The sequence below is a fragment of the Pinus tabuliformis genome, chromosome 6 (genome assembly GCF_031772625.1).
Source record: "Pinus tabuliformis cultivar Carrire ecotype Pingquan chromosome 6, CPIR1, whole genome shotgun sequence".
NCBI lineage: Eukaryota > Viridiplantae > Streptophyta > Pinopsida > Pinales > Pinaceae > Pinus > Pinus tabuliformis.
In genome coordinates, this window is record NC_142292.1 from 874,345,481 (window position 1) to 874,362,709 (window position 17,229).

Below are 17,229 nucleotides of genomic sequence, written 5' to 3' on the forward strand. Positions count from 1 at the left end.
ACATGAAATTAATGTTACTTTTACATAAAACATTCTAACTATTACCTCTTTCATTTGCACTACTTTCTTTATAATCAAACCCATGATTGCTAGGTGCTCAAAGATGCTGTCCTTAAAGATGTCTAATAAATAATGGTTTAGAATTTAAATATTTTTCAAACTAAAGAGGAAGCTTATTAACTATTACATTAATATAAAACATCACCCATGTATATGAGACACAAGGTATACTTAGTAATGAGAAATTATAATAAGCATTGCATGTCTTCCCCACTTGCCCAATACGATCGTACACCCTGGGAGTTTTTTGAATTAAAGAACGCATTAAACAATGTCTCAAGCATTATCTTAGCGGTACAGATTCTTGTGCTGCCCGCAACTTCGGCCCCCAGACCTCTCCGTCATTAAACAAAAGTAAATTGTGTTGACATGATTGAGCATCACCACAACATTAGCAATAAAGGTCCAAATAACAATAAAATAGGTTCCAAATAATAATAAAAAAGACCATATCAGTAGGGTTTTACGAGAACCGACAATGCAACATGAATTATGGAGCTTCGGATCTTGTTCACGGTGGAGTGCAAGAAAAAGATATGCAACTTCTAATTGACATGGCGATCATCTATTTGACGGGCAGTTTTCTAACGCTCCCCCCAACCACTAACATGCGCACGGATTTGTAAGCAAAAATTAAACAAATCCAAACTTTGTCGCTCGTAAGCGAGTTTCTCTTGAAAAAACTCATAAGCAACAGCTCAACAGAAACTAAGCACATTGGTATGCTTCGCAGAGTACCCTGTGAGTACGATCGAAATCTACAAAGTCATCTACGCCATTGCCTCGGCTTGAACAGGGTCAACTCCGACAGACCTTATCGTGTGTTGTTTGAGAGGGTAAGGGCAAGCGAGGTTCAGAAAGAGAAGGAGAAAGTACTTCTAGTTGCAAGGGCCTGTTCGAGATGGGGCGAGGTCGAGTCCAGCTGAGGAAGATCGAAAACAAAATAAATCGTCAAGTGACTTTTTCAAAAAGGCGAAACGGACTGAAAAAGAAGGCGTCGGAACTGTCAATCCTGTGCGACGCGGAAGTAGCCTTGATCGTCTTCTCCAACAGAGGCAAACTCTACGAGTTCGCCAGTTCCAGGTACCTGCCTAACAACCTTCGCCCTGTTCTCCCGATCTCCTACACATAAGAGTAACTGGATGGTTTTAATTAAAAAATACAAATTAGGATATCCGTATAGGTAAGTTAATCAGCAAATGCAGAATATTATCACATATTGGGATCTATCATACCAACAAGTGCAAATTCGACATATTGTATGTCTTTCGTCTTTCCTCATGGCTCACAGTCAGAGGTTTCTATATAGTTTTTTTTAATTTGTTTTAATTGTTTCATAAGTCCAAGATTAAGATGGTTTTATGCTGATTTTATCTCTATATGTAAACACAAAACATAAAATCAATAATTTATAATCTTTATATTCACATAATTTTCAACGATACGCTGGTTGAGCTTGGTTTCTGATATAGTTTCACATTCCCGAAGAAACCCTAATGACATTCTAGATCAAACCCTAATGAATAGGGTATTTACATAGGATTATATTTCCCGTCAAATTTTTAAAATAATGGGTTACGTTACTGTTATAAAATCTATTGGTCATTCTGCGATTAATACCTGCAGCCCAAAAAACGAGCGTAGTTTATAAAACTAGTGTCTTAATGCTCATTGGTCATTTTCCCATACATACCCACAACCAGAAAAAGTGAATGTAAACTGTCAAACAAATCATTAAAAAATAACTGCATTTACAATAATCATTGATGTCTCAAGGTCACAACTTCTACAGTGTAAATAAAGCAACTTTTAGGACAACGCGGGAAAAAGAAAAATTAGGCAATGGTAAGAAAATGATTAGTGTGAACATATCCATAACGAAAATTTGTGATCTGTTATTGATTATAATCCATTAATATGTGACCCCATTACATACTCATAACAGTCAGCTGTAAGGAAAGGCTGATGATAGGGTTTGAGAGTTTTTACTGTCATTACATCGACAGACCGGCTTGCCCGCTCGCAACAGCGGAGTAAGGGATTTAGCAGTAGAACTAGGTGTGAGGAAAATGTATGAAAATGGCTCTTCCTGTTCATCGTCCGTCAATCTGTGCCCAATTCCCTACATTTTGGTCATACGGTATAAGCATTTACCTTTCGAATACCGTTTGTGGATAAAAAGGATGAAGTGAAAATAGGTGGGCAGGCGATCTGATCATATTGCTGATTCTCCTGGATGAAACTCTGAACAGTGAACATGGTCGGAACATTACCCACCGGATGACCCCTTCCAGGAGTTACATCGTTCAGATAGAGTTCGAAAGACAGTAACTTAGCTAGTTATTCATTAGTTCTATCTTGCAGCTCTGGGACTATAAGATATCTATTTCTGTGCGGTTTGTTTCGGGTTTCATATCAGGCACGCTGCTCAACATTCCAAGAATTTTTTTTGCTTAGGTTAGCGTTCCTTGCGTCCTTTTCTTTCAGTTTACTAACAACGACTCTATTAACTATGGAACACGTTTTCTTTGACCAGAACCTATGAAGAACATAGGATCATAGCGAATGGGCAAACAATAAATTACTTCACAAATTATTAATGACAGGTACAGGTTTTTAATAGATCTATGTCGAGTTCTGTTTGATTATTCCATATATTAAATGAAAGAATAATTTATCGAACTCTTGGACATTGTAATTCATTATTGTTAGGGCGGGGCAGTATTTGGTTGGGTAAAAATACTAAAAAGTGTATGAGATGCAATGTTCTCTCTATTAAGCGCGTCATTGGCATGTGTCGAGTCATATGTGGTATCGAAATGGCATTTCTCTTAAGGCAAGTGGCGGATGAACTGGGGGAGTAGGGGGGCATTGCTTTAAACATTTGTAACATTCATTATGGTGTAACAATGAGTAAGGTGACGGTGTTTGTAGCATTGAGTAGGATCAGGGTGTATTGAACAAAAATAATAACGCTAGGATAGAGAGAATATTAAACAAAACATAGTATCTTAATTGAATTTTCGTGTTTTGCGGCTGTTTTTTTAATTTTTACATTTAACTTTTATTCTTATACTTTCATAATATTTGAATTTAAAATATATAAACTCTATACAAATTAACTAATATAAAATTTATAAACAATATTTAATGCACTTTAAAATATCATATTTAAATACAAATTAACTAATATAAATTTTATAAATGATATTTAATACCATTGAAAATATCATATTTAAGTAGAAATTATCTAATACAAATTTTATAAATAATATTTAATAAAATTTTAAAATATCATACTTAAATACAAATAAAGACGTAAACTATAATTTTTTTCAATGTTTTTTTACATGAAAATATTTATTTATATTTAATAATATCATATGAAAAACTGTGTAAATAGTATTGAATGATTAATAGTATTAAATGAATGGATGGTTAATAAACTAATTAAGAAAAATTTATATAACCATATTTATATTTATATTTACAATTTTTTAATATTTCCTCTGTATTTTCAAATGAATTTTAGTATTTAATAATTAAATCAAACTTCCATCCAAACATTTTAGAGAATTAATAAAACATAAGTAATTTTGGAATTTAATTATAAATAAACAAATATAATTAGATATTGATTTTTCATAACAATTCTTGATAAGAAAACAAATTATTAATATGTTAAATTTGATTATTAGATAATTAAAGAATTATATTTGGGGAGGTTTAAATTAGTTAGGAATCAGTTAAAGGAGCAACATAATTAATTTAACTCTAAGGATCTTAAAAAAAACCAATATAACAATATATTATTTATTACAAAATGTTAGTCCTAGCACGAGAAACCCATGGCTTGAGTAGATCCAACTAAGAGGTGTCTAAGCCATCAAAAACTAATAGGTAATGCTTAGGCAACCCTTTACTAATATTCAGATATATTAATTGATTTTTTTATAATTTTATATTTTCATACTTTTATTTTTTTATTTTTACAAATTTATTTTAATATATTTAATTGATTTAAAAAAAAAAATTCTAAAAACTAGATGATAAAAGTGTTAAGAGACTTAATTATTGAGTGTAAGAATACAAATCTCAGTAAAGTTCAATTTAAACGTAAATTAAGAAGTTTTTCCTTAAATCACAAAACAAAATAAGAATTATTCCAATTTGCAGCTTTTGAATCTTCCTAAATGGAACATACATAAATGTGTACTCATTTCCTAGATCCAAATAATCTAAGTTTCATGCACATATGTTAATTAGTTTTTCTTCTTTATCAAAATCATCTAAAACTATTAAATGAACTACATCTATCTTTAGCTTAAACTTATGAAATACCAAAAAGAAATATATATATATATAGAATGATAAAAATTCTATATTTTAAAAAACTGATTCTTCTTCATGTTTTAGATTTGAGATAAATTTATGTTAGTGATTATATAAATAAGAGATGTTATTTAATATTAATTTTCTTTCGTTTAATTTATTTTATTGAATTAGATCTCAAAATTATTTATAATAAATATAAGAGAGTTGATATCAAAATGATTATGTAACCTGTTAACCTTGAGTATTAGAACATTGAAAGTCAAACATTACATTAGGAGAGTGAATAATGGTTATGACTTTCATTTCATTTAAGGGAGTAAATTTATATAATTGTGGACGTATGTCTTGTTCTAACATACCTAAATTGTAAGAGATCAAGTCAGCATTGATATTACATAATAAATCAAACTCGAGAGAATAGATTAAAAATGAGTGTAAGCGTCGAGGCTTATGAGATTGATCAAACACTTTAAATAACTAGGAAAAGAAAGAGCTCTAGATAATGCTTTTATTAACAACAATAACAATACTTATTAAAAAAGTTAAAATTTAGAATTTACCATAAATATTTCCAATTTCTTGTAAAATTAACATATTATACTATTTTGAAAATGGTTAGGAAATTTAAAACATGATCTAATCACATTCCCATCCCTATACATGAATAAAATGTAGCTTAATCATAGTAAAATTAAGTGTAACTATTTTGAATTTGGAATAAGATCGATAAAAGAAGTATGAGACAAAATACTATCTTTATATTGACTTTTCTTCTTCATAATTTCTTGTTAGTGATCATTATGTTAAAACATAAAATGGCTTCTCTTTTGGGTAGGTTTTTATTTTTATAATTAGATATAGGGATTAATTTCACATTTTCAATTAAAAAAGTTATTGAATATGGATTATTAATGCATACGATGATACTCAAAGTGAGTCACTATTATGTCAATGTTTTCATAAAACTTGAGATTGGTATGGTGGAAGAACTAGACTTGAATGACTCGTAGAATCCAATGTAAAATATGTAACAACTTATATGAATCAATAAATAGAAACAAGAATAACATCCATGAGAATCAACCGTTTGAAATGCCAAATTTCCTGTTTTTTTTACACAAGATTTTTCTTAGTGTGACACTCTTACTAAAACAAAATTAGTTAAATCAAGACAAACACAAATCTAAACCCTACAAACCCCATGTTTAAAGTTCTAACTTTTACCAAATATATAAATTTAATATAATAACAAAAGGTACATGGTCAAGTTAATCATATTATCTAATAATCTATATCCATGTTCAAAATAAATATACATACCTCAAATATCTCCAAAATTTGTCAAAAAATAACAAAAATATATTTGATTGTGTTTGAAATATATTTAAAATGTCGTTCTCAAATCTCCAATAAAATATCAAGCAACTTAAACACATTTTCTAAAATTCTTCAAATCATAAAAAAAAACAAATTATGAATTAAAAAAAAAAACAAATTATGTTATCTGGAAAATAAAGAATAAATCTTTACTAAAAACATATATATATATATATATATATATAATAGCCCATAGGTACGCGAGTTGGTAATCACAATGCGGTGAAGTTCCTTAGAAAGGCAGGCTCCCTACTGAAGGTCACAAGTTCAAATCCCCTGGACTAAGCCCCAAGCTGTGAAGAGGAGCGGGCGCAGTGTCTCAGGGGTTATAGTGGTAGTGGTCAGAATCAATGAGTTGTGATGCTATTCCAATTGCTGATTCCTCTATAATCAAAAAATTATATATAAAAAATATAAATATCTCCCTCACTTATGTAATCTTTCACTTCAAATCTGTCCTATAGAACATACAAATAAGTCTATTCGAAGTTATTTAGTCTAAAATGTGTAAGTTTCCACAAAAGAAGTTAACGTTATTTAATCAAATAAGGATCCCTTTCAAAACATAGAAAAGAGAAGATATTGTAGTGAATAGTTCATAACGCTTGGTTGCACGTTTTTTCAACTCAATAAGAAACGCACTCAGGATCGCAACTTTTGCGGGATGGACTGCACAATTTTTGTTGTGGAATGCCATTTATGATGTGGCAAACAAGTATCCGTAATTTACAATGCACCTTATTATCTTAATCCTTCTTTCAAATTTTCAGTGTTCAAGGCTGGGTGTCGCTTCATTATCCAGAGTCACCCGTAATTGCATCCAAACGAAACCCTAATGGAGGGTTGGTAGTTTGGTTTTCCATTATAATATATTGGATGATGATTAGGTATATTTCTCAAAGCTCTAGCCAACGATAGTTAGTTGTAGGCAAAGACAGAGTTTCCATTCTCCCATGGTAGGGCTTGAAACTTGCTGCTGTCATTAATCCGAGTTTGAAGTTTTTACTCCCGTTAATCAGCCACACGGTTCACGCGCTTACATTAATTTTAAGATGTGTAACAATAGAAGTACGTGAAAGTAAGACATTGTTACACACCTGGTTCGTGTTCGTTATCACTTAATTTGTGTCCAATTCCTTACTTTTCCCTCATTCAGTGTAAGCATTTACTTTTAACAAGACCCTCTCTGAGACTAGAACGGGATATCCAACCGAATAACCTAATGAGTGCTATGTATACACAGGATTGATGGGTAACATTTTGTGGATCACGTCAGCTTAAGCATTTTTGTGCATTTCATTTAATATTTGGACGAATTATGAAGTAATCTTATGCATGGTGACACTAAATCCATCCGTAACCAATCATGTAGCGAAGATGGCGAATCGGTAACTATCAAGTATAAATTGCTGCCACTATCCGTGCAACCTAAGAATGGTTTTCATAGCGAAGATGGGTTTTACGAACTTAAAGTATCCATTTGAATGGAACACTTTTAAAGCACATTACCAATACCCTACATCCTATATGTATGTTACATTTTCCGAAGCGTAATTAGTTCAATAGCGAAGAGTTTAAATCCAATGCGATTTGGTTATGAACGAAGACTCGATTCTAATGTATGCCCAGTAAAGAAAAAAAGCTATGAATTTTGTTATGACTATGAAATTCTTGCGTAAGCAAAGTTATGAATTATCAACATAACCATAACCATATTAGAATGAAGTTATGTAAAAATGTTAAATTTTAGATTTTGTAAGTTTGAATCAAATGTTTTTAATCTTATTTTTTGTTATTTAAAATGGATTCTTTTAATTGTAAATATAAATTTAGTATTTTGAAAATTGATAATTATTTGAAACACTTATATTATATTATAGAGAGTTTACCGTTAAAAATTATGATTACAAAAAATCCTTACCGAGCTCAGAGAAATTAAACCTAGAAATATGTTAAAAAAAATCCCAAGCATAAAACAAATAAAAATGCGTTCATTTAGGCTTTATCATGTGCTTTTGAAGGACAATTAAACAATAATGGTTTATAAATACATACTATATGAATATATATTATATATCGTTAGATATTGCTGCAAATGTTGATAATAGGTCTGTCGGAGCAACTGATTCGATAGGTTCGAGGGTTGGAGTGAAAGTAAGGTCTCATATAAGCTTGCTGAAAATAAGCTACCTCGAATCCTAGGGGAGGCAATAACCTGAAAGGTTAGCCACCCAATCAAATTTGACCAGTTTGGAAAAAGGGATTGTGCCTCACTAAAATGTCAACATTATTGGTAAATCCTTCACATGCATGAATAAAGTAAAAGTACATATTAAACTTAGGTAAGAATATCGTTTTTAACCTACAATTAAATTATACACGTGTTTATAAATAATGGAAAAGCATCAATAAATAGCTTGTAGGAATGTATTAAAGGTATCTTACTATTAAAATTCTTATATTATTAAAAGAAAGGATTTTTTTTATTGTAAAAGAACCAGATATAGGAAAAATTAGATAAACAAAAAGAATTATAGATTAAATAAGGAAAGAAGAAGTTGATTTAATTATTTATTTATTTTATTATAAAGACAAAAAAAAAATTAAAGAAAAGGAAAGGAAAGTTTAGTGAAGTTTTAAAATTTTGGGGATTGACAAAAAAAAATAAAGAAGTGCATTTAAACACTAAATGATTTGTACATTAAGTGAACTAGAAAAAGATGGAAAAGGAATGAAAATTTATAAGGTTGATAACAATTCAAAGGTGAAATTCATAAAGGGAGGCAATAACTTCTAGTAGTTTTTAACTTCAATCATAAGGCCAATTTTTCTAGCTAATAATTATGACGTCCGATAAATTAAATGAATAATTTCCTTCATTGTGAGATATTTGGGATATACTAGCAAGTGGATTTAGAAAATAATATTAGGAAATCTTACAGGCTATGTAAAATGCACATAGACAAGTTGTTCTTGAAAACTAAAAGAAATATTTAAAGGCATAATAGATAATTCAACAAGAGGTAGCATATTCAATTTATCTTAAGCTTGTAGCAACTAATCATGCCATGTATGATTGGGATGTGAAGCATGTGTGGATACTCCTAAGACAACCTATAACGCTATTGGGAAAGTAGAAAGTGTCAAATTACAAGAGCTCAAGGTGAGACCTTATAGACCATTTTATGGCACGGGTTAAGAATTTTGTCAATAGGCTTCTATCACATAAAGAAGAAATTTTAAAACAAAAGGTTTTTGAAAAAAGATAGATTCTTCCAAATGTTTGATATGGTTGTAGTAAACATAGATGAGTTTTAATATTTATCATAAGTGTTTGTAAAACAACTTGTGGGGTCATTGTTGGTCATTGCTAGAAACAATATTTCAATCTCAAGCCTTTATTAACAGAGAATTTGGTTAAGGAAATATAAGTATAGGAAGAGGGCACTTTCAAGTAGGAGATAGGCCAAAATCATAATGGTGAGGAAACCTATACAATCTCCCTCAAAATTGAAGAAGAAGAGACATATAATATCACAATAAAATATGGAGGATTAAAAAATAAAAAAATCAATACATTATGAAAGTTGTTATAGTATAAAAGAAACAAATTTAAAGAAAAATAAAGCCAATGTGACAAAACCTTTTGAAGATAGATCTAAATTCATGTTCCTTTCATGTCAATTTACTAAGGAACAAAACAATGATGATTTATAGGTGCTTGATAGTCCATACAAAAATCACATGATGGGTAAAAAAATAATCTCCTCGAGTTTAGATAATTCATTTAGAACTAAGGTAAAAATAAGGAATGATTATCTAGTAAATGTTTAAGGAAAACTAACATTGTCTACTTTTCCCAAGAAAGATGAAAAGAAGTACATATCAAATGTCTATTATGTAACTAGTCTCAAACAAAATATGAAGAATGTAGGGAATATAAGAAAAAATGGGTATGATTCCATATTTAAAGGTCCCACATGTACCATTTTAGAATAACCACCCAGTAGGAGAGTCATTGTAAACATACAAATGACAAAAAATAGAATGATTTTGTTACTGATGAAGAAACTTAATCACTCATAAGAATAAGAATAACATGTTTTAAGCTCGAGTGATTTCCTGTTATGGAATCCTAGAAATGGTAATTTAGCCTTTGATAATATTAAAGTTTTACATATCAAATATGTGTTCGTATTTCACCTCGCGATAAATATTTAAGATATATGATATGAGAGCTTTATACTAGATGAACACCATTGAGATAATTTACAGCCAATTACTTCTTAGAGAGCCAACACCCTAATTGAACTAGTACACACATCTTTATGGTATGATGCAAACATAGTCAATAGGAGGTAATTTTTACTTCCTAACATTTAATGATAATATTAGTTGAATGATCTAGGTATATTTTATTAATAAAAAATCAAAATCCTTTGAAAAATTTAGAGAATCCAAAGAAATTGTAGAGAAATAAAATGAGAGGTGCATTAGATGGAGGTCTTGTGTATTTTTTTCCGTAGGCTAACATATTCTATTAATTCACGGAAAGTTTACATCATTATGAGATTTTGAACAAAACAAATCTAGCCTCATTCCTACCAAATTTATTGCCCAATTGATACTAACAGAAAGATACAAATAAAAAATAACAAAGCTAAGCAACCAAGGACCGATTTTCGACTGAGACAAAATCAGACCAGGGATTAAAATACAACCAATTAACATAACTAACAAGCATCATGTTTCCACTTGGCCAATGGAAGGCTTCATGGATATGGACCTCCATATGTGCCATCATTCCTTCAATATTTTCAACCCTTTCATGAAGCCTCTTTTGTCGTTGCCATAGAGAAGCCAACCTATCCATCACGTGCCATTGATTATGTTGGATATTATTCATGAAAGAAATGATCTTGTTGTGGTCCTCATGTCTATCTCAATCCAATTGTTCCACCATGTTTGTCAGCTGATGAATTTGAGCTTTACGAACATCAAAGGGTACATGTAGATCAATGTTCCTTGGTGATTTTCCATGACATTGGTAAATATCCTCTACATTTTCCATCTTCCTGATATAGTAACCAACCTCTTGATGTCATAGGCTTGCGCCATGCAAAGCCATCCATTGTTGGTGAATCATGGAACCTTCACTATCCACAAGGTAGAGTCTATGCAAATCGTCTAGAGTAGGGCCCCTTCTCATGAGACATTGAGTCCACCTAGACGTACCACACACCTATACCCTTTGACTAGATGGACCTTCAAAGCGCTACACCACCAAACAGATGTCTACACCATCTTTTGGACCCTTTCCATCACTTATCAATTTCCAAGGAATGCCAAATCCACATCCCCTTACTACATGGCCAAACATTGTATAGAAAAACCAACCTACCACATTTTTATGAGCTCGACCTCTCTAATGAGAAGTACCGACCCATCCTCTATTGTGAAGAACCCATGAGATTGAATTCCCACTCCATCCTTAACACTAAAAACTAGAGAGAAATGACTGGGAGAAGGGGGGAAAAAAGGCACATAGTGATTCTCTAGGCCCCCTACATTCCTCTAAATTCCAACCCAATAGGCCATAATCCCAATTCCAGAAACCTCATAAAGTAAACTCTAGTTCAAAACAAAAATTATACCAAAATTAGGCACCTGCAATTCCTCGGGAGATAACCAGATGCATAACTCACAACCTCTGAGTGTCTTTAGTCTGTATTTTCACCTGTCATACTCTCTTGTCATTATGTCAAATGGTCCTATTTTTATCCTTGCTACAACAAAATATGATTGCAGTCTTGGAAATCAAGAAAGGAAGGGCCTAAGTCTGAAATCTAAAGGAGAGCCGAAATTCGGGAGAGGATTATCAAGACATGATATCGGAAGTAGAATATCGGAGAACTCAAATGTTGGGAGGTCAGATCTCGAAGCAATATCATATTGGCACCCGATAGAGGAAGGCGATGGGTTCAGAGCATAATGGTATCACAATATCATATTTTCCTAAATCCTTAGAAATTTAAATTCTTTAAACATCGTTGAGTTTGCCAAGAAAAGGAAATACAAAGGAAATCATTGAAAATCTGAAGACCCGAGGGACTTTTTCTCTCTCCTCTGAGGAAGACACATGGCAGCTGGTGGTTGACCTTGAGAAGCAGATAAGGTTTATTACGTCAGTATGACGTGATCATAGATTGGACATGCGGTAGTCAGTTTCGACATTTTTGGGGGCCTAATGGGGAAAATATGGATGACACATGTCACCACTCAGGTGGTGCCACGTGGAGATGATGGCCTCACCGTGGCGACAACTCAAAGGTCTATAGTTTGAAGGAAATATATTTTGTAACCTGATGTTTAAATTGTTTTATAAAAATTATGATTCGATGGAGGGGCTCTGATGTTGTTCATACTTTCTCATGAGGACTTAGAGCACCAAAGGCATAGAAAAGGTGGAGCACCCAGGTGTTATGTTGAATATCGAAGGTCAAAATTCTTGGGACCCCTTTGAAATTGTATTTTTTAAAAGATCCCCATGAGAGGGGTTTCCCATGTGTTATTTCCATTTCGTTTCAAGGGCCCAAAGAATGAAGTATGTGGATCAAGGTTGAGCACCCAAGTGCTATGGAGCCCATCAGAAAGAGGGAGACATCGTAACTTTGCTTTAATTTCCAATTCAAATAAGTTATGTGAGAGGAGCCCTGACGGGGGGAGGCACTTGGTCACTAGCATTCAAAGAACGAAGGGAAAAGCATGAACACCATAGGTAGATGGGCTCTTGATGAAGGCCTTAGCACCCAGGCATTGAGCCTACAGTCACAACAATGGGTCCTGCAGGGGAGAAATGGTAAGGGGGACAAACTCAAAATGGTGTGAAGTCATCGAAACTCTGGGAATTCGTCAAAATTTTCTAAATAAATTTAAGGCATAGGAATGCTCTTCTACCATAGTGCTTAAGTGTTATATCGATGGTCCGAAGTTGTGGTCCCAAGGAGGTAAAATAAGATGGGGTCTAAGAGAGTTATGATGGATGAAGGGTCCAATACTGTGGCCCCCCAAGCACTACACTTATGCTCATAGGTGGTGGCTCTATGGCATATGAACAATAAGGAGCTAATCATAGGAGGTTTCAAGGCATCAGAACTTTGGATTTTATTAACAACATTTTCATTAAAGTTACGATGTGCCTCAGCTCTGAAACTACACCATGGAAGTGTTAAGACTTATACTGGGCTTGGTTAACATACCACACAGGAAATAAAGGGATGGATGGGTCGACAGCATGTCATGGGGCACCTTCAATTCTAGTACACATGATCATAACCATCTCTAAGAGGGGAATTTTCAAGTTGTTAAAGGGATAAAGTGACTGGCGAACTGACCAAAAATCGTGGTCAAATATAGTAACAAAAGTATGGCCAGATCATCATTCCACCACTGATCTAGAAAATGTAGCCTAAATATGCCTAAGGAAATCATAGGAATGACCATGGATATATTTTGTTGTGTCCGTCATGACACGTCATGCTATTCATGTTTTGTTATTTTGTAAATTCTTTCATTTTCAACAATATAATCAGATATATTTTGTAATCATTAGGATATCTACATTATTAGAAAATGATGTTAATTAAACAACAACAACGTTAAGAGATATTTTGTGATTTTTTTTTCTTGGGTACTCCCTATAAAAATAGTGAAGAAACTCATTAGAAAGGTTCCAAAATTCTATTTTTAGGGGTCTGAATTCTATCTGTTTAGAGATTCTGAGTTCTTTTTGCAAAGAAATAGGTTCCAACTTTTGGTTGAACTACTTGTTGACGAGGTGGTAATTGTTATACAAATTTCAACTGTGTTGAACCTATTATATGGACTCCATTTTTCAAGATTAATCAAGAAGATATAGTGATTCCAAACATAGTAATGTGTAGTATGTGTACTTCCTCTGTATATCATTCCATATGTGTTTATGTTCCTCATAATTTGAGTAAGTTGTCATTGTTGGATTCATTCATAGATCATGGATTTTCTTATTTTATATTGTAGCAGACAGTGCGTGTGAGATTGCAGATTTACTATGTTATACTATTGTAGAATGTACCCATGAAGTATTGAGCTAGAAACCTTTAAAAATGCTCCATAATTTATGTATTTCATTTCCTTACTCTTCCATATCTCTAGTGGGATTTATTACTCAAGATTCTAGGTTTGTCCACCCCTCTGTTCTGAATTTCATCCTTACTTTCTCTCTTCGAATATTTATTGCAACGAAAAATTGAGCTGCATTTACTATGTGTAGGCCATGAGACTTGAACATTTATTCTTGGGAAGATCTATATTGTTTATGTTTATGATTGAATCCACCTCTGTGAAAGGTAATTGAATCAGATTTAAAACCATTTTTCATTTATCTCTTAAGCAACAATGATTCATCTTCAAGAGAGACTAAGATATCCTTGGCACTAACATCTTCTCCACCTAGGGGTTGTCTCTAGGATCTACAACATCTTTTGGTGTCATTGTTGGGTACAAATCATAATATTTTCCCTCGGTATGACATTTTTATACCCCTTGGTAAGGTGAGAAGAAAGGGGTGTGGGTTGAAGATATTTTCCCTTGGCAACTCCACCGTTTGAATCTCAATTTGAGCATCCAAGCTTTCAAAAGGCCACACAGTCTCTTTGATGCTTCACAATAGAGAACTCATCCTATGTTTGACCCTGAAAAGATAATATATAGGAGATTCTGGAAAGAAACAAATCCTATCACTTGAGTTCATGTGACCTCTTTTCCAAAAGTATCATCTTCTAGATCTCAAAATGCTATGATAAATTACTCTAAATTTTCCTCCAAAGTTTTGGAATATCTTGAGGAAGATTCTGCACTTTTTGGCTGATTTTCCTCAAGAATCAAAATCGAAGAAGCTTTTGTTAGCTCACCTCCCTTCACATTTCATAGCTTCCCAGAACCTAAACAAGCCAATGATATTCCCATAAATAGTCCAAAAGGAAGCATCAATAGTTTTCCAGTTCAACTTTAGTTATCTACAACTCATACAACTCCTCAGCAAGGCCATCTTAGAAACCTCCTACCACCTCCCTTGCAAAGCATGGATGTCCCTAGTTTTCTCCTAAACAAATATTTTCCCCTAGACTTACTAGAACCCCTAAATGGTATGCCACAATATTATCTTAAACGCTTGCTAAGATTCAATGGAGATCTTATCTCAAAGACATGTACAAACCTTCTGTGCATTTGGAGAAAATATGAATGTAGATCACCTGGATGTGGTGTTAATCCTCTTTGTCCATTCCTTATATGTGGAGGCCAGAAAATGGTTCAAAACCCCCACAAATGCTTCAATCACTACGTGGGAGGAGATGGAGGATTATTTTGCGCAAAAGTGGGGAGAGAAAAGAGACCATGGGTACATCGTCACTGAATTCAATGCAATGATGAAAAATCATAATGAAGATGTTTAAGAATTCATAAAAAGGTTTAAAAAAATTATACAATAGTCTTCGAGATGAAACAAAACCTCCACAGGTTGCTTCCAAAGTGTTTTTTGTTGGGGATTTTGAATTTGAATTTGGGTTCACTCGTAGAGAAAGAAAGTAATTTTCCATGGACAAAATTAAAATAGATGCTTTATAAGTTGAAGCAAGTTTCACCTCCACTGAGAAATGGAAAGGGAAAAATGAGTATGGTGATAAGAGGAGGGGAAAAGAGGAAGCCATCTCTTCGAGCCATGGGAATGAAACACAAGTATAAAATCTTGAGGATATGAATAAGTTGATAAGAATTTTTTCTAACAAGGTTGTAAAAGTGGAGTTGGAAAGAAAAAACCCTTCTCAACAAAGTCAACCATCTCCAAAATAAAATTTCAACCCTTGATACAGAAGACCACCCTTGCAGCTCTTTCAAAGGGAGAGAAAGGAACAACAAAATCATTTCAATCACCTTTGTAATTGCAAGATGATCTAGAGGAACATGTTGAAGAAACCATAGAGGTTCAAGAAAACTAGTTCTCTTCTCTTTCTAATGAGGAACATGAAATAAAAGCATCGAAGGAGGAAGGGGATGATTTGGATGCCACTAGATGATCATGAGATTGAAAACTATTCTAGACAGTTTTCTAACTTCACATAGGCCCAATTACACAAAAAATTTGACGTGAGGTCTTCTAAGAAGAGGTTTAGAATGCAAGATCAAAATGAAGAACCTCCCCACTCAGATCCCCCGAAGTGAATAGGGAAAGGAAAGAAACCTCTTGACCCAATCCCAACAAGAAAGAAGGATTCCTTAGATACTATTTCTCATCAGGTTTGAATGATTGGCTGAAACAACCTAATTGTAAATCTCAAGTATCCCAATTCATGTGTTCACCTATTGTAGCCCCTCAACAAGATATAGCCTAAAACTTCAAGAGGAAATACACTTGGTTGTATTTTGAACTCATGATGAGGAGCAAGACTCTTCCACTATCCCTTTTTATGTTACCTTGGTCATTTATGATCTCCCATTACATAACTATATGCTTCAATCAAGAGTGTAACATAACCTGATGCCAATATCTGTAATGGAATAGGTGGGACTGCAAATAAAAAAAGCATACAAACATTTGTACTCCTTTGATTCCAAGATGGTAAAATGCATGTGGATGAAGAAAGACTTAGTGTTCAATTTAGCTCAAACCGTAGTAAAAGGTTTGATAATGGCATTGTAGTTGCTAACATCCCTGGAAAGTTCTATATGCTTTTGTTTAGTTCATGGGGATTGAAAATTGGAGGGTCAATCAAACTATATTAGACATATGTTACCATCCTTATGTTCGGTGGGGACGAACATCAATTGTATAGAGAATCTAGATTTGTGAATACAGTTACAAGGGTTGATTGGTCAAATAGTACTCCTGTATATGGTACAATGAAGGATTTTTCTTGCTTTTTGTTAGAGGAAAATGACCAAATCATGGATGAAGCACAGGCGGAATTTTTTTTCCAACTAAATAAACAATCACTAGAGTGTAATAAAGTATGGAAGCTATACTCTGATGGTGCTTATTCCAAGGAAGGTAATGGGGCATGTGTGTTGTTGGTGTCTCTAGAAGGTAGTCTGATTCTTCTTTCTTTCAAGCTATAGTTTGAAGCCACTAATATTATTGTTGAATATGAAGCATTGTTGTTAGGGCTGCAAGCTACTAGGAATCTCAACATTGGGTGCGTGGAAGTGTTTGGATACTCAGAGGTGGTGGTGAAGAAGTTTAGAAATCAATGCCAATCTAAACATCCAAGATTGAAGACTTACTGAAATGAGGTATGGGATATGATTGAGAATTTTTTCTTAGCCTTTCATATCCAATGTTTTTCCTAGAGAAAGAAATCAGATGGATGGATCCTTGGTAGTTGTTGCTAGTAACTTCAAGCATCCTCAAAACCCTTGCTC

General features: G+C 33.2%; 1 protein-coding gene across 3 annotated transcripts in view; it reads left to right on the top strand.

Annotated features, from left to right (window-relative positions):
* The first annotated feature begins 536 nt into the window (after positions 1–536).
* Positions 537–17,229, top strand: part of LOC149261662 (MADS-box protein CMB1-like) — a 340,779-nt gene continuing 324,086 nt past the window's right edge. Inside the window, exon 1 of one of the 3 annotated variants that reach the window (XM_089382164.1) lies at positions 537–1,143. In XM_089382164.1, the coding sequence (XP_089238290.1) occupies positions 962–1,143 (182 nt within the window). In that variant the 5' untranslated portion in view covers positions 537–961. The remainder of the gene's footprint in view (positions 1,144–17,229) is intronic. The other 2 variants (XM_089382167.1, XM_089382159.1) reach the window with 2 other exon arrangements.